The sequence below is a fragment of the Anser brachyrhynchus genome, assembly GCF_964034855.1.
Source record: "Anser brachyrhynchus genome assembly, chromosome: 11".
In the NCBI taxonomy this organism is placed as follows: domain Eukaryota; kingdom Metazoa; phylum Chordata; class Aves; order Anseriformes; family Anatidae; genus Anser; species Anser brachyrhynchus.
Genome location: NC_137706.1, coordinates 10926807 through 10954089, shown reverse-complemented (window position 1 = coordinate 10954089; position 27283 = coordinate 10926807). Strand labels below are relative to the sequence as shown.

Genomic DNA, 27283 nt, shown 5'->3' with positions numbered 1-27283 from the left:
CTGCAGAGCTGGCAGCAGCGCTGCCGAAAACCCTCAGAGAAAAATCGAACCCTTAAAATATGCCTGGAACTAATATTGTCCTCTGTAGGCTGGCACTTAGGATGTTTTTTTTAATGTTCTTAGCTACAGCTTCACCTTGCAGGAGCTCCCACCTAGGGCAGAGCCTTCCTGAGGCTTTGTCCTGCTGCGGAGGCTGGGCAGGGTGCTCCAGGCTCGTGGCTCAAAGCACTCGCAGTTGATGGTGAAGCGAACTCGAGGGGCTGGGACCCCAGAGAGCACTAAGTGGCTGCGTTGCTTCCTTTCCCACGTGAAATCCCCGTCTTCTGGGTCTTGCTGTAATCTATCTTCCTGGTTCTTGTGTCCAGTAGGAATTTAATTTTAATTGCAGTGAACTCTCTTTACCAAGTAAGGCAGTAAATTTATTCCTTTTCCCCTTGCTCTGGGAATGGGATTCTTTGCAATCCTTAAGAGCCTTTCTGCAATTTTATTCTCTGCTATTCCGTAATTAGCACACTCCTAGCCTGAGTGGTTTCCTTCCTGATTTGTACTTTTCAAGACCGTTCTCCTGATGTAGAAACTGTGGTACAAGTACTCAGTGTATAGACAACTTGAATTTATAATGGTCTCAGTTTGAACTTCTCGTAGAATATTCTATTATTTTCTAAAAAGTAGATGATTTTTAGTATTAGAGAATGTTTTTGAAAACAAAACAGCAATTCTGTTTTGATTGTCTGCCATTATGGCTGCCTTTTTTGGTGCTGAAATACAGGTTTGTTTCAGTTCTGAGTCCTTTGTGTGTTCAGTCCTTTTTACAAAGTAACATAGGTAAGTCCTCATCAGGTTTTACTGAAAACATGATGGCTCTCTGTAAGCTACTTCAAGATCTATTGCAGTTGTTCAAGCCTGAGCTGATGGCGTTGAATTATCATTTATGTTTGTTTGGGGTATTTGAAAATGGTTTAGAGCTGCCTGGGTCACATCCCATCATTGCTTTCTGAATTGCTTCTATGTCAGAGCCCCGTTTTCTCAGAGGACCTTACTGCTGTTAATGCTCACTAAAATGCAAAGCTCTGGTAAGAGCAGCAGCCTCCCAAGCTGGGATTGCCAGTGCCAGTCTGGGTAAATGTTTTACGCAGGACATGAACTCTGGCTGGACTGGGAATTCCTGCAATACTCCGTAATACCTCATTAATGCATCCTGACGACTGATGCCTAATATGATTCCCCAAGCATGTGACTTAACGAGATTAAAACCATCCTACAGTAATCTTTGTCATACCGTGTTTTGTTCTTTTTGAGTAATTCATGAGAGTATAAGTTCTGTAGTATTTAAGCGTTAGTAATCTCAGTGCCACATTTATTGTATTGGTGGGTTGATGAGCGCCACTGGGCAGGTTAACTAGCTTTCTGAGCCTGCAGCAGGGGTAAAGCTGTTGTGTTTCTGACATCTCCAGTTCTGGTGTTTCCCTGATTTGCTGCCTTTACCTCTGCTGAGCTAGGCTGCCTGAGCACAACACAGGGCAGATAAAAGCAATCATCTAATTCTGGTGTCTGATAAATAGTGAGTTTCTTTTTCTACCTTTAATATTTATCTCTTATGTAAACACAAAGTGTGTGATGAAGCTTCTAAATGCTGTCCTTTCAGGCCCCATGCTGTACGATTTATGGACCTCCAAGGAACTTGTTTTGTGCAAACAGGCTGCATGCGTTGTAGTGCTCCCTGTGCTCAGCCATTGCACCAAGCAGCAGGGCACTGTACCTCCATGCGCTCAAGCGAAGATGGTGTTTTGACATAGGACAAAGACGTGTATTTCCAAATTAAAATCCTTCCATTGTGCTTTGGAAGTGCTTATGAGACATAGGCTGGAAGTACGCTGACAAAAAAGTCTGATGCACAGCTTGATGCTGATGCCAGGAGGCTGAGCGCCTATGCTAGATGCTGATTAGAAAAATTTGCAGTTAGCTCTGCACTGTGTCCTCCCCTCTGTGGGCTGGTCTGACTTTTCTTTTTGACTAAAAGGTGATTCGGGTAGTGCTGTGCGGCTCGGTGAGTGTTCAGACACAGCGACTGTTTCTTGCCTTTGCTGGTGCCTTTCAGAAAGCCACTCGGCGCAAAGACGCTGTCAGCTGGGCATAAATATTGCATGCTCTTGCTGAGAAATCCATTGCTGAGCTGTTAGGTGGGAAGGGTGGGCTCTGACTCCTACCAGTTGTGCCGAGTTCTGTGTGCAGCTTAGCAGAATGTTTTACACATATGCTTAATGACTGGGCTTGTTTATTTTTATGTGGTGATGAATGAAGATTTAAACCTTCGCTCTTTTTTAATGGAAAACTTTTGTTTTCCTTTCTTATGAATGTAATACACGTAAATTTTACGTAAGATTGTGCTGAATAGCAACAATGGATTAACTTTGTTTAAAAAGCTGCCTGTTTTTGGACGTGCCTGATGTTCTGCAAGGGCTGTCATCTTCTGACACTCATCAGAGAAGTCAGGCCCACATTCGGGTTGTGCTCTGCCTGGTGTTAGTGCAATGCAGGGAACTCCTTGTCTTGTTACACGAAGCCCAAGCCTTTGTGCTGCCAAAGCTAGACGCTTTCATGTGGTCGTGTTAGTGCTTTGAAATCCATTTGTCTGTTCGGGGTGTAGCTGAGAAAAGCCTGCACTGATTTGGCCTTTGGTTCGTTCATGGTACATGCTGAAACTTACTTGCTCACTGGGTGAGATCAAACAGAAAGGACACTCGAGAGGTAAAAACAAAGGCTCTGCACAGCAAAAGACTTACACCCAGGAGGAAGGGTATTAACGTCGTACCACTGACTGATTTCAATTCTTTTCATGTTCTTCCAGCTGAAGGGCTTCCCCAGGTTTATTACTTCGGACCGTGTGGAAAGTACAACGCCATGGTACTAGAGCTGCTTGGTCCTAGCTTGGAAGACTTATTTGACCTCTGTGATAGGACGTTCACTCTGAAGACGGTATTAATGATAGCCATCCAGCTGGTGAGTAGTAGGCACGGCAGCCTCCGCGAAACAACCTGTGCTTGTGTCAGGTCTGCATTAGCCGAAGGGTCGGGCTGGCACAGCGTGAGGTTCGGGGATGTCTGCTGGCTGGAGAGAGTCGTCCTCCAGAGAAGAGAGGAAAAACTCTTGCTCAGGAGGGGAAGGTTAGCTTATGCTCAGAGCAACCTTGAACAGCAGAACCAGTGAAGCTGGATTCCTATGGACCTGTCCTGTGTGACGTGCATGCCCCTGCCACAGCACCTACCCCAGCTCCTTCTCTCTGCTGGGACATCCCCCACAACATCTTATTTCTTACCCATGACACGGGGAGCATAGCATCCTCCTGCACTCCCACCAGTTTTACTGGTTTAGTGCTACCAGGGTGCTCGAAGTCTGAAGCCTTTCAGGGCGGCGAGAGCTGAGCTGTCCTTAACCAGAATACCGGCATTTGAAGTCTCTCTTGGTCAGATTTGGTCAAAATTGGCCAATGTGTTTAAAAAGCTAATAGTTGGAAGATGATATATCTGTGGGCACCATCACAGAGACTCTTTTTGCCTAAGGAAACCTAGTTAAAAGGGGTAGCTTTGAACTGTGTTTGAGTGAACCACATGAAAATTGAAAATACTAAACATGGTGAGTGGACTTCCACAAGTGGGTTGTGCCAGTCACTTCTAATTTTGGGTTGGCTTGCTCGACTTCAACCTGTGGCCTGCAGATACCTAAGTGGCATTGCAGAGGTAGAACCATGTGTTCACGTAAACAGATCTGTGGATACAAGTGTTAACAGAAAAAGTAAAGGAGCAGAGAGTGTGATATTATTCTAAATAAACTGAACTTTGCCACTTGACAGAATCTCAAGTGGAAAATTTAGTCACAGATGAACAGGTTTGAATTGTGCTGGCCTGGTATTGGGTGCACATGGCCGAGCAGTCCGGTTTCGTTGGGTTTGAGTGGTCCTTCATCACTGGAAAACCAACTTAGAGTTCTGTTTTTGGTTAAGTCAAATGGCATCAGTTGGCAAAGCCTGGGATACAATTTGTGTAACCTTTCCATTGTGAGGGTGCACTCCAGAAACAGCATTACCATTTTGGGTAGCTTTTCTGCAAGTGTTTAAAAAAACTCATAGTCCTTCTCATAAGCAGCGGGAACAGAATAGCAACATGGATATATTTTTAAGTGCATGTATATAACATAGGGCAAAATTGGGCTGGAACAACCTACGTCAGTCGAATTTGACAGACTTACATCTCCTACAGTTGTGCTAGTGAAATTTCCTAGTACTTGTAGGAATACTTTTATTTCTGTGAGGCCACTGAGGAAATAGAGACCAACACAGAAGGGTCCCCCTGCCTTTTAGCAAGCCCTGTGGTTGCAGGTTAGTTCTGTACTCAGAGGGTCTTCGCTGGCATCGTCTGCTGATGTGACCTCGCCTGGCCTGCCAGCTCATCGTGACACTGACACCAGTTCGGGAAATGGATGCTTGAGGTGAAGGACAGGAAATGCAATCACAAACGGAGCCGATTTTCTCTGTAGGCAGTCGTTCTCCATTTTCCCTGGGGAGATGCGTTAGGACCTTTTCAATCTTTTCATAAAGATTTCATGAGATACCAGCTTGGAGTGTACGCATTAAGGAGACACGTTTAGCAGCTTCAGGTGTGCCCCATCTCCTTCCCTGGAAGGTTTCCTGGGACAAGGGCTCAGCTGGCCCCGAAGTGTTTTCCGAAGGGATTGCCACTTGATGCTCGACTGGAACAAAAGCCCTTCACTCCAACCACAAGGCTATGGGGAAAATTGTCTTGGATTTATCTCAGTTCCTACGCTAAATCATTACAGTCACTCTGTCACACTCCATTGTGAGGGAGACATAAAAGGAGTTGAATGTCACGTTCAGTGGTTTTGCCTCCATAAATTGTTTTGCTGTTGTTTTTGACCAGCCAAGGCTGCTTAAGCTGCTGCTGTTCTAATCTCAGTCACAAGGAGACATAAAACTTCACTGCCAGAATTCAGTGCACTGCACCAACAGCATTTCTCTCTTCTGATGTTTGACATGGCCGTTAACAAAGCCGAATGTCCAGGGAGACTTCCAAAAACGTGAGCAGCGTGGTACCACGCAGAGAGCACCTGCCCTGATGCAGGGAGGGAGGGACTTCACAGAGCGGTGCTGTTCCAGTTTGGTTCTTGACAAAATGCCATCAAATCACTGTTTTTTAGCCCAGGAAGACCACCCAGAGGTAAAGCAGTGTTACTGGTTGGTGAGGCCCCTCTGCAACGCTCTGGGAGCTCTCCGGAGATGTCCCCAGTGCCAGGAGCTGCTTTTGCAGTGCCTTTCCTGCCTTGGGCTTGGTCCCTTCTGGAGGGGAGGAAGGAGAGGTGTACTGTGGATAATTTTGCACATGTGGAGCAGCAGCAGCATATGTCATTCTTCCCTTTGCTAGTTCACAGCAGGTTTCTGCAGTAAAAGCATGCTGTCCCTGAGCTAGTGGGATAATAACAGCGTGCGCTCCTCTGTCCCCTAATTTTTTCTCCCCTCGCTTGCATCCCCATGACCACAGGGGGGGTGCAGTCACTCCTCTGCTGTCTGTGTGCTCCCTGCTGTTGCCTGCGGCAGGCTCAGCCCGGCAGCAGCCAGCTGCTGTTTTCCACCTCCCCTTCAGCTCCCTTCTCCCCGTGCTCCCCCGGCAGCCTGACCGCTCTGCACAGCACGTCTCCGACTCATCCGTGCTTATGCCGGCTGCTAAAGGTAGGAAGGAAGATTGAATGCAGTGTGATGGCACTCCATCTCCTTTTCCTGTGTCCAGTGGTCAATTTTTAACCAGAGGCATACACAAAAGATGTTTTTTTTTAATAAGCATACATGCTTGGCTGGTCTTAGCTTGACAGGTAGCGGCAGCTCGGGGCTGGGCAGAACCCTTTAACTCCACAGATTTTAGGAGAAAGAAAAGCCCTCAAGGAGAAACAAACACCTGGTGATGGTTTTAAGGAGTGTAGCTTGAGATTAAGGGAGAATTTAAACTTCGTTTCACGTCAAGAAGAGTCTGCTGGCTGAGGGAGATAGAGCCTGGATGATGATGAATCTTCAGAGAAAAAGGAGAACCCATTCGGAGTATTTTCTGGTCAGATGACACAGTGGGGAAGTCCGCCTCGGCCGGGGATGAGACACAGCCCTCAGGTTTGTCACTAGACTTGGGTGTTTTTCTGGTAGGCGTGTGCTGTGCTCGGAGCTGTGGCAGCAGCTCAGCAAGCACAGCTTGGTGGAACCAGAAGCACTTTTTCTTAGCCTAATTCACTGCTTCACACATCTCAGTGAAAACCTGTGTCAAAGGAGTCCTCCTCCTCTGCTTTTCCTTCCCCAGTGGAAGTTTTGGAGCTCTGTTACTCCTGTAACTCGTGCATTCATGATGCTTCACTTTGTTCTGTTAAGAGTATCAAATGGGAATCTCGTCCTCCACGTGCAGCTGAACAGATCGAGTGGCTGGCGTTCCTTAGCTGCACAACACATGGAAATTAAAAATGGGTTCACTGATGCCAGTCCGTAAAGCCTGTAAAGCAGAAGAGATCTTAGCTTTGCGGAGCTGACTCAGTGATCGGGCTGGAGAAGAACGCTTTTTACTCTGGCTTCGATTTTTCACTCTTGGCTGCATCCAACATCTGTGATGCTGCATTGACAACTCAATTTGTCAGGAATAACGTGATTTTCACCCTTGCTGTACGTGCTCGCTGTCGGAACCAAGGAGCACAAGGCCCCTTGTGTCAGGCATTGTGCAAGTACTTCTGGCTGTGATCTAGACCAAGTTGTGGTGAAAAGTGACTGGTGACCATCAAACTCTGGCCATTAAACGTGAAGAATTGCTAATCTCTGCTGATCTGATCTGTATTCAAGCAGGTGATCTGCAGAAAAAGGGCTGAGATTTATCACGAGGATGTACAGATAAGACTGACAGCAAGATCAGATGATCAGCAGCTACTTTTTGGGATAAAGAGGGTTTATCACAGTTCTCCTTGACATGAGAAAGGAAAATAAAAGCATGGTTTTATTTGGCATCTGGTTAAATGTCACAAATATCCTTGCATTTCTCAGCCACAGGGCAGGGGTCCTGCTGTGTGCCAGGGGATGCTCTCCCCTCCCAGGGGGTTCTCTGATATCTGAAATGGATATTTGTGGCTCCAGAGATGGACCCCTGAGTAACTCGGCCAGCTGTGGATGTGGAAATCCTGCTACAAGTCACGAGCAGAATCTCCCACACACTGTTACTGTACCTTTGCCCTAAGACAAAATGCCATAGCCTGTTCTAATTATTGTTAAAATAACAGAGCAGATGTTAACGCTGCTTCACAGTCACTGTTTTTCAGCGTAAAAGCAATTCCAACCATTAGTCCGAGCTCCTTGCAGTGGCCTGTCTGTATGTGGAAGGACAAACAGGCGGGTATTAGAGCCTGTAGCTCAAACACGCACCAGTGGGCACTGTGGCTCTGCTCCATCCCACCTCTGGACTGGGAACTCACGCTAGTCTCCGCTCCTGCACTGACCTCTTCTTCTTCAGCTGCACCATGTCTAGGCCAAGGCCGTGCCCGGTCGCTCTGGGGAGCAGGTGCTGCAGCGGCACGGCACGTTTCTTCTCAGCAAGCCTGGAGGGGAGATGCAGCACAGATAGGCACCAGCTCCCCATCCCCAGCAGACATAAGGAGGGCACACATCCTGTCACACCAAATAAAGCACTGAGGCTGCTTCAGGAAGCATCTTTCTGACGTGGAGAGCCTCTTTCAGCCATCCCTGGCTGCGTGTGGTTTTCCAGCAGCACATCAGGAGGTGTCCAGGCAGATGGAAATAAAGAAAAAGGACAATGAAAGACCTGACAGCGTGTGTCTGTGTGATGGGAGCAAAAAAGGCAGGTACATAAATATCTCGGAGTGCTGCTGGAGTGTATTGTTTCAGCAGACATCTCAGCCATCCAGATTGTTGTCCTGGCCAGAGCAACTTGCTGTCAATTAAAAAAAAAAAAAAAAAAAAGCTTTTTTTCCACAGTTGTGTAATTGCTGTTGTCTGTTTCAACAACTGGGCTTCTCCGGTAGCAGAGGCAAATCAAATGAGGTAGTCAGGCTATGCCTGAAAGCTTGTTATGTATGGAGAGGCTAGGAAACCCTTTGTCCCCATTTTAAGGGTTGCATCTTAATTTGAATTGCCTCCCCATATACCTTTTTGTCTTCAAACCTGCTGATGTGTCATGTAGGTGATTTAAAGCGTGAAGAATGGCTGAAGTGCAGAGCATCTGCTCTGTTCTGCATCATCCTGTAATTGATTAGAAATAATGGCTCTTAGCCGTGGAACCCATTTTCTCAGTACATTGAAATAAATCACTACTTAAAATGAGAGAGGAGGGGAACTGTAACACGTGCTGTTACCGTCTTTGAAGAGCCTTTTAACAGTCCTGTTTTTTTTCTTAAGACCGAGGCACCTGTAGTCAGTTTTTTCCTGTCGCCTGCCCTCGCTGTGCAGAACTTTGTTTTTATTAGGAGAGCTGCACCCTTCTGCCTGTTACTTCTTTGCAAATGGTGAAAATGCAGCAAGTTTTCCTTAAAAACAAGGTGTCTGATAAACCTCTGGGAGCAGGATAGAGTAATCTCACGTGCCCCTGCAGGGACGAGGCTCTGATTTCACTGCCTGCAGAATTAAAGAGCTTCATTTGTTTTGTCTTGGCAAACATACTTAGGTGCCTGAAATGGCACCCGGGCTGTCAGATCCGGGCAGGTGGAGCCTTCAGCCAGGCAGGCATCCAAGATCTGGAAAGAAAAAGAGATGGGTTTGAGCGCTGAGGATGCGTCCGGATTCAGCAAGGAACAGACAGCAGTCGGGGTCTGTCGGCCGACCCCAGCTCGCAGTCGGAGCAGGCCCCTGAGTCTGCTGCCATCACGCCGTGAGGCTGCTGCGGTGGTGTGGCAGTGACCTCTGCGGACTGACGCTCGTTAATACAAAATCTGGAGTTTGTGAGAGCTTTGCCATGTTTTTTATAGCATCATGAGCCTGCATGCAGATGGATAGGTCTAAACGGCCTTTCCAAAGTGTCTTGCTAAAAAATACATACCCTCTGATGTGTGGGGCAGCCGTGGACCAAGGTAGCCTTAAAAGGGGATTTAGATCTTTTCAATTAAAACCTAAAGAGGAAATAAACACGGAATAAATGGAAGTAAGTTGTTAATTATCTTCACTTGGAATGATCTGATAAGTCAGGAACACAGAAGAGAACTGCTTGCAGACCTACTCTAAAATCACCTGCAACATATTTATTTTCAAAAGTGCTGTTAATGGTGAGCATCTGAATAAGGAGAGTGGTGAGAGGGGGAATGGCCCCTTCAGCCCTTGGAGCTGGGGGTACCTGACTGTTTACTTCCTCTTCAGGGGAAGAACAAAGTTAGTCAAAAGCTGGAAAATATTCCAGCTATTTCTGGTTGACAACTGGTGAGATGAATTATTATTTTTGGTCAGCATCAAGGAGCGTAAGACTCCTACCTGCCCAGAATCCCCCTCCGTGGAGGATCTGGTATGTCTAAGCCAACATATGGGTCGAGGGAGGAAGGTGGTAAGACACAGAGCAACAAGGGAAGGCTGTGGGCAAGGGAAGAGCTCTTGGTAACCAGTTGAAGAGCTCTTGGTAACCAGTATATTTAAAATCAATATCAAAAGGCTGCTGCTGCAATCCTCTGTGGAATCCTTCCAAGAACGGTGTTCTGGTGGTAGCGTTTCAGAACGAGCCTGTCCAATTTCTTTTCAGTTCAAGTCAGGGAGCACAGTGTGGTAGCTGGAGAAAGGAGGGGATGACAAATTCTTTTTCCAGCTCTGCGCCGATTAACGTGACCCAGCTCAAACAGTAACTTCTGCCTTGGTGTACTCCATCTGTTGTGTTTCTTGTAGGATATCTGAGTTCTCAGATAGCACCAAGCACTTTCAGGAGATTTTGTGATAGGCTGGCAAAACCTTGCTGTGCTGTTAGTTGGGAGAACATAACAGCCGGTCTGCTTGGGAATAACTTTTGCCTCATCCTTTTGCAGATATCTCGAATGGAATACGTGCATTCGAAGAACCTCATCTACCGAGATGTCAAGCCAGAAAACTTCCTTATTGGCCGGCAAGGCAATAAGAAAGACCACGTCATTCACATCATAGACTTTGGATTGGCGAAGGAGTACATTGATCCAGAAACCAAAAAACACATACCTTACAGGGAACACAAGAGCTTAACTGGAACAGCAAGATACATGTCCATCAACACTCATCTTGGCAAAGGTCTGTGCAGTCGGCGCGAGTTTGCCATGCTCAGTACTGTAGAGCTCTGATTGTAGCTTGGTTTACAGTTCTGTTGTGCCTTTTGAGGTCTTTGCAAACCGTGCAGCATGGTGATGCTGTTTACAGCTGTAAGGTTTTACAGTTTGGGGCTTTTTTGAGGCATTGAGACAGCTAAAATGTTGGAACTGGAAGCCTTGTAATTATAGTTTTTATTAGGAACTAAACAACTGGTAGCAACCCTGCTCTGATAAAAGGCAAGTAGGCGGGTAGTAACTGCTGCACTAAATGATGACCAAATAGATTTTTATAGCACAGCCCTGCACAGGTACCTTTCAGTTTCAGGTGTTATAGTTCCACGTTCCCTGACCTAATAATCGGTTGGAGAAAATTAATAATGTTTTCCTTAATGATTTAACTCATTTTAAACCTGTCTTCTGTCTCTTCTCCTCACTGTCTTGCATCTCTCTTTCATATTAGAAAATTACATTTCTGTGGCTGAAAGGCAAAAAAAAATAAAAATTGTTTATATTCACTTAAGCTCGTAAGGGTAGTAAGATAATGGAATATTCCTTGAGCAGCCTCCCAGCTAGGAGATCAGGGCGTTGCTGGCTTTTGGATCTCTCGGAGAGCTCTCTCTTTGGGCATTAAGAAGGGACGGGCCCAATTTCTATTTTTGGAAAACCCAGCGGAGATTCAGGAAGGGATGGAGGAAGTGAGAGGCTGCAGTGGGAACAGGCCGCTCGCCAGGCTTGGAGGCTGCGGGTGGGATTATCTGCAGGGCACGGCACTGCCACCACCTACTGGCGAGTGACCTTTCCGTCCCCACGGCCAGCCGCAGCCACCAGCATGCCGATGCGTTTTCTCATCCCCTGCTTTCATCGTGTGGGAGGATTGGGAAGGAGTGGTGGAGTTGTCCCTTCCGCATTTCAGGACTGAGCAAAGTAAAGCAGATTGATTACAGTTTTTCAGAAAGACAAGTGCTTTCAGCCATCTCCCTGAGAAGTTTATCTGCATCATTGCACTAAATTACCGAGCTCTCTCTTTTTTTTTTTTTCCCTCCTTTTTACAGCTGTATCAGGGTGACATGCAGGAGCCATTATCCTGATTCCCATATGCTGAGCCTTCTCACCTCCAGACCGTTTTGCAAGTTACATTTGCTGCTACATGAAGGGGAGTCATGCTGTGCAAAGCGCTGCCTGTTTCTCCCCTTGCAGATTATGCAGCATCGGGGACAGCTCACGCGCAGTTTGTTTTGGTGTGTGGGCTGCATGACTCGATCTGCTCCGTACTGCGGGTTCTGAACGCGTTATCTGCCTGCAGGTGGAGGCTGGCAGGGGAGGAGGTTGCACCAGAGCACTCTGCAAGCTCTGTGAACCCCAGTCTGGTGCTCCCTGGGAGAAGGGCCCGAACTGCAGCGCTCTGGCCTTCCCTGTAAACACTTCTCTGCAGCACGCTGGGAAGCCAGAGACAGCAGATGACAGATTTTGGGGTCCCCGTGCTGTTGAGGAGCTCCAGGGCTATTTGCTCACCAAGCAAGCCAAAGGGTCACGCTGCCACGAGGGCAGCCTGCTTGGGGCGTTTAAGGATGCTTTTCATTTGGCGTGAGGCCCCTCTTTTTTCCCCTCGTCTATAATCATAACATCTGCATGGCAACAGCAGCAAGTGTCTCACAAGCAAAGCAGTACTAAAAGGAGCTATTTTTAATCCGCTCTGATGCGATGAGCTACAGAAGCAGTCGGGAGAGGGCTGGCACTATGCAGCACAGTAGTTCCCTGCAGCTGGCTGCAAGTGTCCCCTGCCTGTTCTGCATAGTTCAGAGGAAATAACACAATCCAGCGCAACATCGCGGCTGTACTGTGAGCACTGGCAGTCCTGGGAACAACTGGGGAACTGCTTTATTCCTCTGCAATTAATACCTCCATCTCCCACCCTTTGTGCCTAATGCTGGGCAGTCTGGCTTGCAGTTCTGTGCTGCCTCACGTTGTTTAGCTGATATGTTCATGTATTTTGTGTCTGTTGTAATAAGTTTTCAGGTACTTCTACTCCGAGCTGCAGACAGCAAGTGAATTTCCCTGTGATATCTCCGAAATATGTCTGGCTACTGGTCAGATCCCATTCTGCAGCTGCAGCAATAATTTGTCATCTCTTCTGTTTTTAGAGCAAAGTCGTCGAGATGACTTGGAAGCCCTTGGCCATATGTTTATGTATTTCCTCCGAGGCAGTCTACCCTGGCAAGGACTGAAGGTAGGCTTGAGTTTTAGGTTTTGCCCTTCAAAACTTTACTTGGTTTCTGCCAAAATGTGAATCTGGCAGGAGAAAGTTTGCAGAATCCAAGCAGAAGAACTGTCCTCTCTGTCTGTCTGCCAACAAGACGTTAGCTTTACCTACAGAAGGTACCAGGACAGAAGCATGTTTCCTATCACATCGGGTTTCTGTAGCTTCACTGGGTCAGTACAGCTCTGGAGAGAAGATGCAGCAGAGGCAAATGAGCGACTGGGACAGGGACAGTAATGAGAGGGCTGCTGAGCTGTCGGAGCGGCTTAGCTGTAATGTGAACCTGCCCTGGGAACACAACGGTTGTTTATGAAATTCCCATTACGGCACACAATGCCCCAGCTGCATCTGCGATCGTGTTTATAATGGGAGCCGTTTGATGGTTTTAGACGTGCAGATGGAGTTCAGCCTGAAAAGACGTTTTTCTGGTGCAAGTATGGAGCTTGGCTTCCTTCCAGAGACACTGGACACTCGCTGCTTAGTTCTGGATTAGAAGTTTATGAAATATCACGTACCATGTGGAAGGTTGCAAGCAATTGAGTTATGGCAAGTGCAGCTACCATCTGTCCGCTGAACGAAGTAGTCGTAAGTCGTCTGCTGGCTCTGGGGATGTTGGTAGTTGCATCTTCTGTCGCCTTCCTGATGATGAAGCTACTGCATTCACCTTTGGAATTGGAGTGAGTGAAGGGACTGAATGTGATCAGGTTAGGAGAGGGTTTATTAGTGAAGACAGTGACTCCTGGTAGGCCTGTTAGTAGCGTTTGAAAAAGCAGATGAGCCTTTGGGCTCACAGGCTCCTCAGCAGAGTGCTGCTATGGTCAGTGGCATGACTGAAGCTGCTAAGCTGCTCTGTCACCATCAATCCAGAGTTAGCTTCAGCTTTGCCTTGTCAGACATGTGCGGAAATGTCAGTGACAACTCAGAAAAGCACAAGAGGGTTCTTCAAGCATGAAAATGCTTCTGAAAGGAATCAGAATCTCTCTGACGTTAGGTGCGCCTCCTATGGTAACTCTGAGTTTGTTACTCTAATAATATATTTTGTTTCTGGTTCAGTTGAAATTATCTGCTTTAAATTGATCCTGAAAATTACTCAAAAATAATCCCAGGTTTAGACAAGGCTCAGGAGAATTTCCTCAGATTAGTGCTGAGACTGCTTTTTGAAGTCCTGCATTTCTTTAGCTCCAGAGCACACCCAAACTCTTCAGCTCAATCTAGAATATGGTGTCTTCACTCTTCTAGGTTTCTTCAGCTTATTCTTTTGGTCTCTACTATCAATTCTGAAGTCTTGAGAGGACAGCTTACAATGCTAATTGTGTGGCTGGCAGGTCTAACTGGCATATTTTGAAACTGAGGCAATAAAACATGTTCTTAGGGTGCCAACTGGAGTAGTGCTCTGCTTCAGGAGGGATTCAGGTGGGGAAACCATAATTGAAGATTGTTTCATTTTTCTTGGCGACCGGCTGTTTAATCAATGCTAAGTGATAGGCACTTTGGGGGTGAAAGGACAGGTGGTATGGAAGTAGCATGGGATTTGGGAGAATTGTGACTGATATAAACTGGTTGTTTGACTTTGTGGTGGCTCAGTAAAAACCCAATGTGTCAAAATCGTAACAATTTAACTACTTTTACAGTTGCTTATGAAGCTGTTGTGGTTGCAGATGGCTCTAAGCCTCGGTCTGTTCTTTGCTAGAGTGTCAGGATCCTGATGTGCTATCAAAGTATATACATTTTTTTTTCTTGTCCCATGCAAGCTTCCCTATACAGTCTTCAGGACTGGGTTGGTAAGAAATGAGCCCTGTGAAACACTAACCAACGTACTCTCTTTCAAGCACTGAAGCTATTTTGAAAGCATCACTGGATATTCTTTGCTGATGGAAAATGTACAGGGAGAATTACAACGGTATTCCTGGTAGTGTAGTCTAGGATGCAGTTCAGCTACAAGTAACATTGTCTGGTACTACTGAGGCTCAATATTAAATACTTTGTTTTTCTTCCCATACAGCATGTCGTTTATCACATGGTTGAACTCTTTCTCCACAACTGTTTTGTCTTTGTGCGCTACAGGCTGACACCTTAAAAGAGAGGTATCAGAAGATTGGGGACACAAAGAGAAACACTCCGGTTGAAGTTCTCTGTGAGAACTTTCCAGGTAAAGCCCTGATGGGATCACTGGAGTGCAGCTGGAGATGGACGTACCTTGTTAAGTAGAATGGTTCTGAGCAGTTCTGGCAGAAAGTATTCTGATGATGTGCATCTGTTACGTCGTCGTCCCTCAAGCAGGCAAACAACTGGAGCTGCTGCTATAAATTAGCACATCCTGTGAGCTTGTGACTGCGGCTTGTAATGAGCATAACTTTTCTCATTGAGGAGGCCAGACAATGCCTCATGTTGCTTCTTTTCTTTTTGGCTTCCTTCCCCAAGAGGACCTCGTTACTGTCCTTCTCTCAAGTGACTGTGTTCAATCTACTGAGTTAACCTTTTCCAAATGAAAGGATTTACATGTGCTAAAATTTTAGGTGGCCAGCTTAGAAGATGGGATGATATCTGGGCAGCCAGAGCCTCGTTGCTGCTGGAGCTCAGGGGTGCTCCAGGGTGCACAGCAGCATCTCCTGCTTTCCTTCCCCACCTGGTTGCTGAGCATTCAGATGAAATTGCTGTGGCTATTTTATGTCTGTGTGAGCAGGCGTATGCACGAGCATCCTGTTGGCAGGCTCACTGAGTCGTCATTTATTGTACAGTGTGTTTTAGTGTTTGTTTTATACAAAGGTATAGAATACAACTTGTTGTGAAACTCAGATTCAAGGTAGAGCAGCAGCTCTCTGGAGCAAGTGTGGGACTTCCAGCTTTGTCTGAGAAGCATTTGAATTGATTTGCATTGCAGACCACTGCAAAAAAACAGTGCTTTTTAAAGGAAGGCCGGGGTTAGAACTGGCAGCCCAGACAATCCTCTCACAGCTTGAGGATCAATGCTGCAACACAGCCCTTGGTTTATAGCCACTCATTGAGAAGATTCAGAATAAAAACAGACTATTCTTAGACTTTGGGCAGGGCAGGAGGGCTCTAGAGAGCTGAGTGAGATTCATCGAGCAATAAAAGACTGGGTAGGTCACTGAGGGTAAAGACCTGCTGGATATCCTCAGCTTCTATCAGTCTATGGGGCTCACCTAATTTGGCGGAGCCTGGACAATTCTCGGCTCTGGGGATCTGGTTGTGGGTCCAACTTCGAGCAGTGCCTTGCGTAGTGCCATGGCAAGGCCTCGCTGGAGTTAATGGAGAAGCACGTTTCCAGCATGCGCGTGTAGCCTCTGCTGAGAGGCTTGCAAGTGATGCAGCTCGTGTGTGAGCAGAACTAACGCTGCTTCTGTTTTCCCCTTTTTTAACAGAGGAGATGGCCACGTACCTCCGTTATGTTAGGCGATTAGACTTCTTTGAGAGACCAGACTACGATTATTTACGAACCATCTTCACAGAGCTGTTTGAAAAGAAAGGCTACACCTTTGACTACGCCTATGACTGGGTCGGCAGGCCAATTGTAAGTCGGTCCTGCAAAATGCAGTGTTTTGCCTTCCAGGTGCTGCATCCCAGCCACCCGGCTCTTGGTTTGTCCGAATAATCCCAGTTAGTGCCAGCGAGCTCAGGATCAAATCGTTCACATCTTTTCTGTAGCTAGCACAGGCTGAACACAGTGAGAAGCCTTGACGTTGTGTTTGGGGGTTCTTGTGGTGCCCTACGTTTCCCTAAGGAGCAGAAGGCCCCTTCCCACTTCTTTGGGTTTATCCCGGTGTGGGTTGTTCAAACCTGATTTTCTCACTTGAGGCCGTGAACAGGACTAGACTTAATTTGCTCCGGTCTAGTGCAGGATTGGAGACCTTTGTAATCGATATCTAAAGACATCCATCTTACAGCAGGAGAGCATACTTGCTACCTCAGCACTGAATGATGGAAGACCTCCCTAACGCTTGGGTTCTCATAGAGAAGTACAGATCTGGGCAGGGCTCTGACAAACGCTCAGAAAACAGTAAACAGCAAACCCATTCTGATCTCAAAAGATCCTGGGGCTTACCCCATTCCAGAGCCTGGGCCAGCTCTAAATAAAGCACATGGCAAGGAAATGTGGGAGTATCCAAGCTCCATTTAGCAGCTTCATGACACCAGGTGGAACACAACTGTGATCCTGATCCATCTCTTCTATTGTCAAAAGCCATTTGTATTCAGGAAGACCTTGGCCAAAAGATGTGTCATGGGGAAATCTGATAAAAGTGTCTAAAGCTCTTCCGCTGGCTGCCTGTCTGATTTGTGTCCGTGGTGCAGCCTGTCGCTTGTATTTTGTGTTGTGCTGCTGATAGCCTTCTTGCTAATAGACAGTCACTGTGCGCCGCCAATGGCAAAGGCGCCCGTAAATTAATTGTCACTGGTGCCAGATCAAATGCCTTCGGCGCTAAACCTGGTGCCGTTGCCGGTGATTTCCAGTCCCAACTATATTTAGCGTTACCAATGTTTACCGTGCCCAAACTGGTTCATTTTAATAAGAAATCATTCCGTGAAATCATTACGTGATTTTTCTCCTCGTTTTTGTTTAATTACAAAGGCAATTGATAAAAAAGCCCCCTGTAAGACAAGCTGGCTGTTGCTGACAACTGCAGTGGTTGCTATGGAGATTTGATGTTGTGAGCAGGGATTACGACTTTGGTGAGAACAGAGCAGATGAAGCTTTAATTTTAACACGTCCTGTTTCTATGCAAGTGTGGTTTTTAAAAGTTGCAAGACAACGAGATGAGGAAAATAAGCCTGTATATTTGCAGTCACAATAATCTTATTTGAGGCACATTTGGAGTGATCTGCCATTGGTACAGATACGCAGCTATATCTTTTTGATTCAGTTTTCTGTAAGATGTTTGGTGCTGGTATCCAGCAAGCCACCAAATCACAGGGATTTCATGGCCCTTACTGTAATTATCCTTGGTTGCTGTCAGTACTTGTGGGCAGCATTTTGATGTTTTCCTGCATTGTCCTTGCATGATGGGAGCCATCCCGACAAGTTAGGTTTGTACACACGTGAAGAGAGATGTGTTGTAGGCATTGGCATCATCCTAACAAACGCTTTATTTTCCAGCCTACTCCAGTGGGATCGGTTCACGTAGATTCTGGGACGTCTGCAGTAACAAGAGACAGCCACGTCCATAGGGATCGACCATCGCAGCAGGCCCTTCGCAATCAGGTGCGTTGTTCGCCGCTGCTTTGGCAGGACTGCGTTGTTTGGCATCTTTCTGAATTCCTCTTGGTCTGGAGAAGCAGAAACCCTGTGCCAGTAGAAATAGCTGGGGCTGATTCTTGCTTTGTTTGTGGCAAGTGCGTTTCTTGCTTAACTTAGGAAGACTGTGATCTGAGCAAGACTTTGTCAAAGCAACAAATTGCTGAAATACTCTGTCGGTCAGTGGAATTCCTCAGGACCGTGAGCCAAACAGAGTACAACTTGGAATGGGTCATAGTTTGTGGGTAAGCTCTTCATTTCAGCTGTCCGGCCTGGTCAGACTACCTGACCAACCTGGCCAAGAACATTCTTTTGGGTGCTTTTACTCACAGCACATGGACTGTGGAGCAGACCAACAGTTGTGGCTATGGTAGCCTGCTCCCAGCTGCCCTCTTTCCAAGGACCGTGCAGCTGTAATAAGATGTCCCATGGACACGCACTATATCCAGCTCGGGGTGTCCTGTTGGTGGCACGGGTGTTGCACAGCAAAAAGGACTGCCAGCGTAGGGTCCTGTGGGGAGGCTGGGCATCATGGTCCAGACAAACTTCTAGTTTCTGAATTTCCCCGTTTTTTTCTTTCTAGTCGTAATACTTTGTTGGTGTTGTTGAGAGTCTGGATTTTCTGTATTAACAGAGCTGATCAGAAGTTCAGTAGATCTCCAACTGCTGGCTCCTAGCTAGAGCTATTGGTGCTCTTACCTCCCTCCCAGTGAGTGGTTCTGGGCTCGCTCTGCTCCTCTAACTGCTGTGTGCTGTTCTAGCTCCTCGTCTGTGGTCTCTGTGCCCACGCAGCTCATGCAAGCTGGGGTTTGCGGGCACAGAATTGAGTGTGAGATGAAATAACCTGTCTGGGCTCAACTTTCCTTGCTCCATGCAGCTGGGCTCTGAATGATAGAGCACTTAATATAGACTAGAATACATCTAAAGTCATCAGCTACAATCAGGATGAACATCCCTCATTAGAAGTGTTGCTTGTAAGAAGCTGGATTGTTTGAAGCATGTGCGCAGTACTGTATTTATGCATGCTTATTAGTGTGGACTGGTATGAGAGTACTAGTAGAATAATCTGCTTTAATATATTGCCTGATTAATGCATTAACCCCCTTTTTGGGTGGCAGTTTCTAGTTGTCCGCTTTGACAACAGACTTTCACGTTGTGTACACGAGGCATCTTGTTTCCTTTAACAGACAATGACGCCTGGCTTCATTTTCAAGCATATTAGTCCACAAATTATAGTATGTAGTACAAAGACAGCTGTCATATTCCTAAAATACTATTCAGACAACCTTCAGTCCTTGTTCTTCTGAGCTTCTCAAATTATCTTAATGCTGTACTGCGGGCACCTTCTGTCATCGTTTTCACCTAGACATTATTTAGGATATGCTGAATTATGTAACATTCCTGATATACACTGCAAATAAGTTTCCCCTTGCCAAAACTTAAAACAGTTCTCTTCCAAGGGATATTCCTTTTATCTGTTGAGAAAACTATTTCTCTTAAAAAAAAAAAGGAGAAAAACTAAATTTCTAGAGCAGTGGATTGGAGACATGGGTTTGGGTCAAGTAACTGCCTAGATCTCCAGAGTTAACAGCTTTATTTTTATTTCCAAGTATACTAACAGCAGATTCTCTTTTATAATATTTGGTTTCCCAGTAAAGACACTGACAAGAGAGCGGTCTCCTTGTTGTAGCCTTTTCCTGTAGGAAGAGAAGATACTCTCTATCAAACATGGGTGAGCCCTGCCCCGTCTGTTTTTAGATGCCAGTCATGTCTTGAGATCTGGTAGCTGGTAGGAAGGTGATGAGTGTTGACGGGAACTTGATGCTCTCAAATTCACAGGCATCACTTCCTCGGTGCCATTGTTCAGGCTGCGTTGTGGACTGCTCAGCTCAACCCTACTTCAAAACCAGTTTTGAACCCACGTACTTGGGTGTAGAGCCAAAAGACAAAAATCTGGCTCTTGTGGTTTCTAAAGCCTTTCCTAGAAACTGCTTCCAGGCTCCTAGGCAGAAGCGTGCTCCTCCCCGTGCTGACATAGGTGATACAACTTCAGCACCTGGGCTGACCAAGCGACGTGGTGGTATAGTGCTTTGTAGGAAGCAGCACTCAAGATTCGTCTTCTACTAGCTCTTAAAACCTGAATTTAAGTTCTCCAGTCATCCATATTCTTGTGACCTGCAGCAGCTAAAGAAGAATTCCAAGGAAAGTGCTTCTCCAGTAACTCCTTTCAGTGCTACCAAGTACAAAAAGTGTAAGCAGCGTCTCAGGCTGGTGGGGCGAACATTTAAAAAGATTTACGAGGACAAGCCTGGACAAAGCCACCTCTAGGGAAATACTGCCTATGAACTGGATTTGGTGACTGCTCGGATGGAGGAGATAAACTATGAGTAGCTCAGAGGGAGACTCACAGGTCACTCGCAAAGGAAATGGTGGCTCATGCTGTATGAAATGCAAGCAGACTTCTTTTCTGTTCTGCTTCTTTTTGCACATGCTCTTGCTCCAGTGCAGTGACAGTCTGCTAGTTAGTGTTGTACAAGTTTATTGAAAGGTTTCTGGAGTCATCCTGTGTGGAACTGCTTGCAGTCTCTTTTTTTTTTTTCCTTTTTCTTTTTTGCTTTGACTCAGGCTCATCTTCTGCAACTGCAGGGAGTAACACAAAGCAGTGCTGGGGAAAGGCAGAGTCTGGGCACCTCTCTTTGAGTAGCCAATTCAGCTTCACTGCTGATAACTTGGTGTTTATTCGCTTGAGCCTCTTGTTTCCTGCCCTCTAGCTGGATTAAAGCTCGTTTGTGCTGGCCAGGTCCATGATGTCTGTTCAGCATCCATTCTGCCAGGTGCGTGTGCGCTGTGGGGACTCTGCTTCTCTGCCCTCTCTTCTTTTGCATTTGTGCTTCAGCTTTGAAACCTTTGCTTACATTTTTATATGGTGTCCAAGGAGACACCTTTTAAATGTGTCCAATCAGTAACTTCTTGCTTGACTACATCCTCTGCCATTGGCGTGAGACCTGACACAGATCTGCCTGTTTGTTCTGTGCTTCCTGGTCTTGGGAAGCAGATGTGTTCCTTCAGCTGGCCACCTGGCTTTAGCTGCACTGAGGTACATTGGTGCTAGGTGACCGATGGATGTGTATCATCAATGCTGGACAACCCCTAAGCAGCTTCACATGCATGTGCACAATGGTTCTTCTAATAAAACAAATCCAATTCTAATAATTTCTTTGTATCTATTGGGGATGAAAAGGAAACCTGATAGTGAAAGTTTCTGCTGTAGTTTTCTGCAGAAAAACAAGAAAACACCAACTCCAGTAGAGGAGGTGTGGTGGATGTTTCCTTCTGCATTGTACAGGTGAATTAATGTGTGGAACTGGCTTTTGGTGAAATAAAATGTGGCTTCATTTAAGGTTGCAAATTTGAGTTTAAAAAATGTATATTTTAGGGAGGTCAAGCTTGTGTATCCAAACTTGCTGCCATGTCCAGTTCTCTGGTGCGTGACCTGACATGAACAAACATATTGTCAGCATGTTTATTTCTATGCTGAAACACATGGAAATGAAGCCGTGTAAAGAAATAACTTGCTGAGTAGATCTGAGCTTTCTCGTCATTTATTACCTAGAGGAGAAGAAATCCACTGCTGCAGTGGATAGAGACAGCTAAAGTAAGGAATGGTGTGTACTTGGTAAAGTGAAATTTTAGCCTAGCTGAATGTTTAAATGCCTTGCTTTTTGCAAAGACAAACAAAACAAAGCACTACTAACTCACTAACACGCACCCTTTCATTTCTTCACCTCATTCACCTGTTGCCCTCTCTTCTGTTTCTTTCCTGCTTCTGGACTTGCGAGCAGGCGTCATCAGATCGCCGAGGAGAGTGGGAGATCCAGCCAAGCCGGCAGACGAATACCTCGTACTTGACATCTCATTTGGCTGCAGATCGGCATGGAGGATCAGTACAGGTACCTTCTTCCCATGGTCTGCACAGCCTTGTTGTGAGAATCTGTGTTAAATGCCCTGAAGTCTCCTTGAATTGCAGTTATAACACTGGGGCCAGGAAGGCAGTTTCACAGAACACTGGTCCTGTCCTGAACGTAGCGCTCACATTTTGTGGGGTCCAGGCTGTGGTGTCCAACACAGCTGCTGTTACTGCTTCTGTGAAGCCTTTCCTCTGAGAGCTGTTTAGGACCAGTGAGTGCTGGGTGATGGCACTGTAGAAGGTGGAGGAGCAGAGGATGAGTGACAGTGACAGCATTAAAAGGTGCACTACAGCTAAGTTCTGAAATTCCTGAAAAGACTGCTTGTGATCCTGAAAATACGCCTGCCTCTGGTCGTCGCTCAGGCTGGCTAATATTCTTGCAGTATTGCCAGAGTAAGATGGCTGGGAATGCTAGAGAAAAGATGCAAGGCTCATTCAAGCAAACAAGAACTGTCTAATATTGCTGGCGAGGTGAACTCCTTGGCAGAGGTTTGCCTGTAAGAGCTGGTTCCAGTGCCAGACACAACTCTAGTGTGACTTTGAAAATTGGCTGTGGTGAAAGGGGAAGTAGAGCCTGGTGTGAGACAGGGCTGAGCTGAGGAGACGGGAGGACTTACTTCTGGAGCAGTGTCTGCGTCTTACAACTGTCTAGTTTGTTGTGTACTCTTCCTAAATATGTCTTGAGACTACTATTATGCCAGTATGAGACCAGATGCTTGGGAAAAGCCAAATGCTGAGAAATTCATAGATAAGGAGGAACCAATGTATGTATAGCTCTGATCTCGGATGAGAGCAGGCGGTAAACGGGAGTTCCTGTAGCCCTCAGGAACTACAGAGTGGGTGTCTTTATTGGTATTGTTTTACATAAGGGGAACAGTTTACTTGCGCAACGCCAGCATGAGCTTCATCTCCCCACAAACAATGCCTTGCCAGAGTAACTACAGCAATAAGGCAGTCCTACTCTGAATTTGACCATGAGGGTCGCCTACCTGGGCAGCTTACAAGCGTGTGTGCTACTGTGAGCATTAAAATTCTGCTTATCTGCAGCCAAGAATGGGAAGTCTTCTGCTGTGCATGGCTGCTCTGCCTGCAGCGTGATGGATGCTTATATTTTTTCTCAACAGATGCCCCAGCTAATGCTGAATCCCTGGGAAGTCAGTAGTTTCAAGAGGCTGTTTTCATTAAGGGAACGGTTGAATTTGCCACATCAGAATGAAGTGGCAGCATTCCTAAAAAATCCTCCTAAAAAAAGGAGGAAGAAAATCAGAGACTTTTGTAAATTGAGATTTAACAAGAAGTAGCTGAAGAAAGTGTGGGAAGGTCACTGGGAATAGCACAATTAACTGCTCGTGTTTATCAAAGTTGTGTGAGAAGTGTGAGGGCCTGGAGAGCCTGGGTGGGCCTACACTGTGATGGGTCTGGGAAGGGGGCATGAAGAGAAGCTCACTTGAGAGGAGAGCTCTGAAAACCCAATGAGCTTGGTCCTGACTTCCCTTGGTGCAGAGACTGGGCATGGGACTTGATCTGCAGAAACAGCAACTGCTGGTAGGACTTGAGTATTCAAAACAAATGTGCAGATGCACTTAATAGTGAGGAGACATCTTTATAGATCTGGCTTCTTTCCCTTCATCTCTGGTGCTTAGTGGCACTGCCACCTGCAATAGAGCAATCATGAATTATCCAGAAAATTGGTGTTCTCCTGGCAGAGGAACAGCTGCTGACAGCTGGGGATCTGGATAGTTATCCCTGTAATGGGAATGTTGAAGTAAGCCATAATGCAAACTGAAGCAGAAAGGGATCATACAAATAGCTTTTGGGCAAGGAGGTAATTCCAGAATCTGGCTGTGTATGGAGTGAGATTTGGGGGCTCTGGAGTGAGTTTACCCCACACTAGTGGCAGGTGACAGGACTGAGTCACTCACCTCTAAAGGTGTCAGGAGAATGCAGTCAACACAGTGCAGTGCATATAAGGCTGTCGATTAGTCTTCACACCGATTTTTCTTCATAAGACCCCAAATTGTAGCTTAACCTCCCACAGACATTCAGACCTGTGCTGGGCACAGCACAAGTGTGAAGTAGTGAACGCAGAGTCCCCTGCCTGGCGTTCTGCTCTCACAAGCCAGATTATTCTCTCCAAATGGCTGCTGGAAACACAGCACGTGATTTCAAGGCATCCCAGGAATCCCACAGCCTGCTAAGAGGGTGCCGGGAGACAGGAACAGAAATCATTTCGCAGACTTTCCATTCCTACAGTATCCCTTGTTGAGGCAAGTGGAGACACGTCACGTGCCACCGTGCTGTGTCCAGGGGCTTTGTTAACGGGGCGTTTGTTTCTCTTCCAGGTGGTTAGCTCGACCAACGGGGAGCTGAACGTGGACGACCCGACGGGGGCACACTCCAATGCACCCATAACGGCGCAGGCAGAGGTGGAAGTGGTGGAGGAAGCTAAGTACGTTCGCTTTACAAACAGGCTTTCCACTGGTGTGGTCATTTATCCTCCTCCTGTGAAACGAGTGGGGATATTTACCCGTGGTGAAGTACTCGATGCTCGTGTCCCATGACCTTTTCCTGCATATTGCTGCTTTTGTGCATGGTGCCTTCGGTGCTGCTGCTGCTGCTGCTTCTTTTTACACTTGTCGTGGCTGGAGAACGTAACTCTTACTCAGAGCATGTGTTGCAAAATAGACAGTAGCAGAAATACCAAGGTAATGTGAATTATTTCAGGAATCCCGGTGAGCATCCCCTGTTCCAAAAGGAGAACTCACTGTACGCTCATGCTGAGAGCGTAGGAGTAGCTTGAACACAGCTCAGTGAAGGAGTTGTTGGTCTGAAAGTTAACACTTTATTTCTGGCTGCAAGAAGTGGATGCCAGGTATCCATAATGGTCCTAAAGTAATTCTTGTAGGGACTTGATTTTTTTTCTCTGAATTCTCTCGGTCCAGTTCTCTAGAAGCTGAGAGAGAAAACAGTAGCAGCCCTTCTGCTCATGGGGAACCGTGTGCTCGCTCTGAGCAGACCTCTCCTCCATAGCTTGTGGCAAAGAGTGAGAACTGATGTACAAAGTTGCTGGCTGCTTTGACCATTTTGGCCTCCATCTGGCACCATCAATATCACCTTTTGCATGATCCTCAACAGGAGACCTTGGTGCCTCTGAGCTAGAGCAGGACCACAGCAGGGTCACGGTGTAATCCCAGCTTCCCAGTACGAGGGGTAAGCAGGCCCTCGAGCTGGTCGGTGCTGTCACGTCACCCAAGTGCCTGGTTATGATCTGACTTGATGGTGTTGGTGCTGCTTGTCTCAGCCTTTGTGGACTCTTTTGTTAGGAATGACTCGTGGGAGCGTAGAAAGGAAAACTGGCAGCTGCGAGGAAGGGTGTGTTGATGGAAACCGTCCCTAGGTATCTGTCAGGCCGAGGCCTGCTTTCCCACCTCATCACTGTTGTGCTGAAGGTCTTTTGCTGTCTGTTCCTCCGTCGCTCGGGAAGCACTCCCGTGTGCTGTTCCTTGCTGGTTGCTGGCCTGGCATGATCCTGGCAGTGAACTGTCCGAGCAATGAATATGCTTTCTCCTCCCAGCCAAAGGAGCGAGCCGTGGGTTTGGTACAGGCTCCTCCTAAAGCGTGGCAGGGAGGGGGAGGTCTTGAGGTGCTACTTGCAGAGTGGAAAATACGCCTCTTAAATTTGGGTAGCGTGGCCTGCAGAGAATGCAGGCTCAGCGTCACAGGCCGTGTCTTGGTCAGGATGACTGAACTGGGGCCTCCTGGGCACGTGGCTTGGGGCTGCTCCTGGGAAGGACGGGGCAAATCGCCACCAGAGAAGCATCAAGACGGATGAAAAGAAGCGTGCAAGGGCTGTGTTGCCCAAGCTGCGTCTTGTGGTTTGTTCTGTCCCTTTCCAGGCCCTGTCTGGGTGGTTCACAATTGGTTTTGGAGGGTTTAACAGGTTACTGTGCAGCAGAGCACAGGCTGCTCTGCACCAACAGGTCTGGGGGACTCCTGTCATAATTCCCTAGTGTGCTGATTCCCTAGTGCTTCATTCCTCTTGCCACGAGGAGGGCTGCCTTCATCTTTCCTTGCATCTGTGATCATAAATCCCCTTGGATTTTCAGACTCAGAAAGACTGCTTTGCTGTAAAGCGGGCCAAAAAGAGTTAGAACTAGATGGAGTTCGGGCTCTGTGTTTCGAGATGAGGTGCAATGCTGGAAAGGGAAAGACCCTGGCACTCCCGGCAGGCAGAGGAGCTGTGCAGTGCTGCTTGGGGTACTCTGGAGACAAGCTGCCAATCCCAGCCTTGGGTTTCACTGAACAGCGGGGCACACACGTCCATCCATGCTCTGGCCTTCCTGCGGTTGGAGCTGCAGGGGACAGAGCAGTCTCCTCTTCTGGTGGCCCAGAACCCTCTTTGATCTCAGCCCCTGAAAAGAACCTCACGGGGCCTGTGCCTCCGTGGAGAACGTGCAGTATTTACCCAAGGCCTCAAAACCCCGCAAAACTTGGCAATTCTCAGCGGCACCGTGGCAAGGGCAGAGGTGGTATGAGGGCTGGGGGCGGGTGGTGGGCAGGCATGGTGTGTGTCTGCCAGTCTGCACTGCATGTTTGCATGGCTGCAGTGACATGCTTTCATCCCACCTCTGTGAACTAATTGCTCTTTCTTCCTTTCTGTGTTTTTTCTCTACACTCTCTGTAGCTGCCTGAAAATGCTCAACTTGTGGTGAGTCCCTCTCTCCAGTCCACATGCAAGGGGGAGCGGACCAGACTAGACTGGGGTTGGCAAAATCCAACCAACCAAGCCATAAAAAGGCACAAATTCAAAGCCAACCCAGGGCTGTTTTGATTTAGGACTCTGCTGAGAACCACATGCAATACTGGGGAGGGTGTGGGCTGTGTCTGAGAGGCCGCATTAGGCCGAGCAATCAGACTGATCTTTGAATTGATCTATGCAAAAGACAGATTTTAATCCTCTTCTATTTGGCTTACCATCTCCCCTAAACTGTTACGTCCGTGTGCAGATGATGTCTAATGGAGCTGGGCAGAGTCGGGACCAGGCTTGCCAGGCATCTTGCAGGAATTCCTCACGCAGACGGTTACGAAGGGAAAGCCTTGCTCTGGCTATGGAGGGGAGGGGAGCAGTCACTTCCTAGGAGAGGTTCCTACAAAAACACAGTCCAGGGCCTGCATCGTTAGAGAGGGTGTAAAGAAATTACATTCATTCATGACATTTGTGACAGACACCCAGCTAGAGCTACTGCTTGGAGAGAGTGGGGGGGAGATGGCTGCTTCCCAAGCAGGCTGACGACTCGGGGTGGGAAAAAGCCCTGCAGATGAGAGCGCAGGTCAACTGTCCGCAGAGGGTTTGGGGTTAACGTCAGTCCAAGCCCAGCTCAGGTACAGGTACAGTTTATCAGGCTCTGCAAGCGCTAATCCCGGCATCAAATTGGCCCGTGGAGGTGAGCGGGGGACACAAGGTGCTGAGCCGAGGCTGGAGGCGTTTTAGGCCCAGGCGGCACCCTGGGGT

The 27283-nt window shown here is 47.2% G+C and overlaps 1 protein-coding gene across 2 annotated transcripts in view; it reads left to right on the top strand.

Moving 5' to 3' along the window:
• CSNK1G1 (casein kinase 1 gamma 1) overlaps nucleotides 1-27283 on the top strand; it is a 154910-nt gene that overhangs the window by 122159 nt on the left and 5468 nt on the right. For both annotated transcript variants that reach the window (XM_080607395.1, XM_080607396.1), the window contains 8 exons: nucleotides 2849-3000; nucleotides 10045-10279; nucleotides 12438-12523; nucleotides 14618-14702; nucleotides 15937-16085; nucleotides 17667-17771; nucleotides 21647-21754; nucleotides 24114-24220. In XM_080607395.1, the coding sequence (XP_080463521.1) occupies nucleotides 2849-3000; nucleotides 10045-10279; nucleotides 12438-12523; nucleotides 14618-14702; nucleotides 15937-16085; nucleotides 17667-17771; nucleotides 21647-21754; nucleotides 24114-24220 (1027 nt within the window). The remainder of the gene's footprint in view (nucleotides 1-2848; nucleotides 3001-10044; nucleotides 10280-12437; nucleotides 12524-14617; nucleotides 14703-15936; nucleotides 16086-17666; nucleotides 17772-21646; nucleotides 21755-24113; nucleotides 24221-27283) is intronic.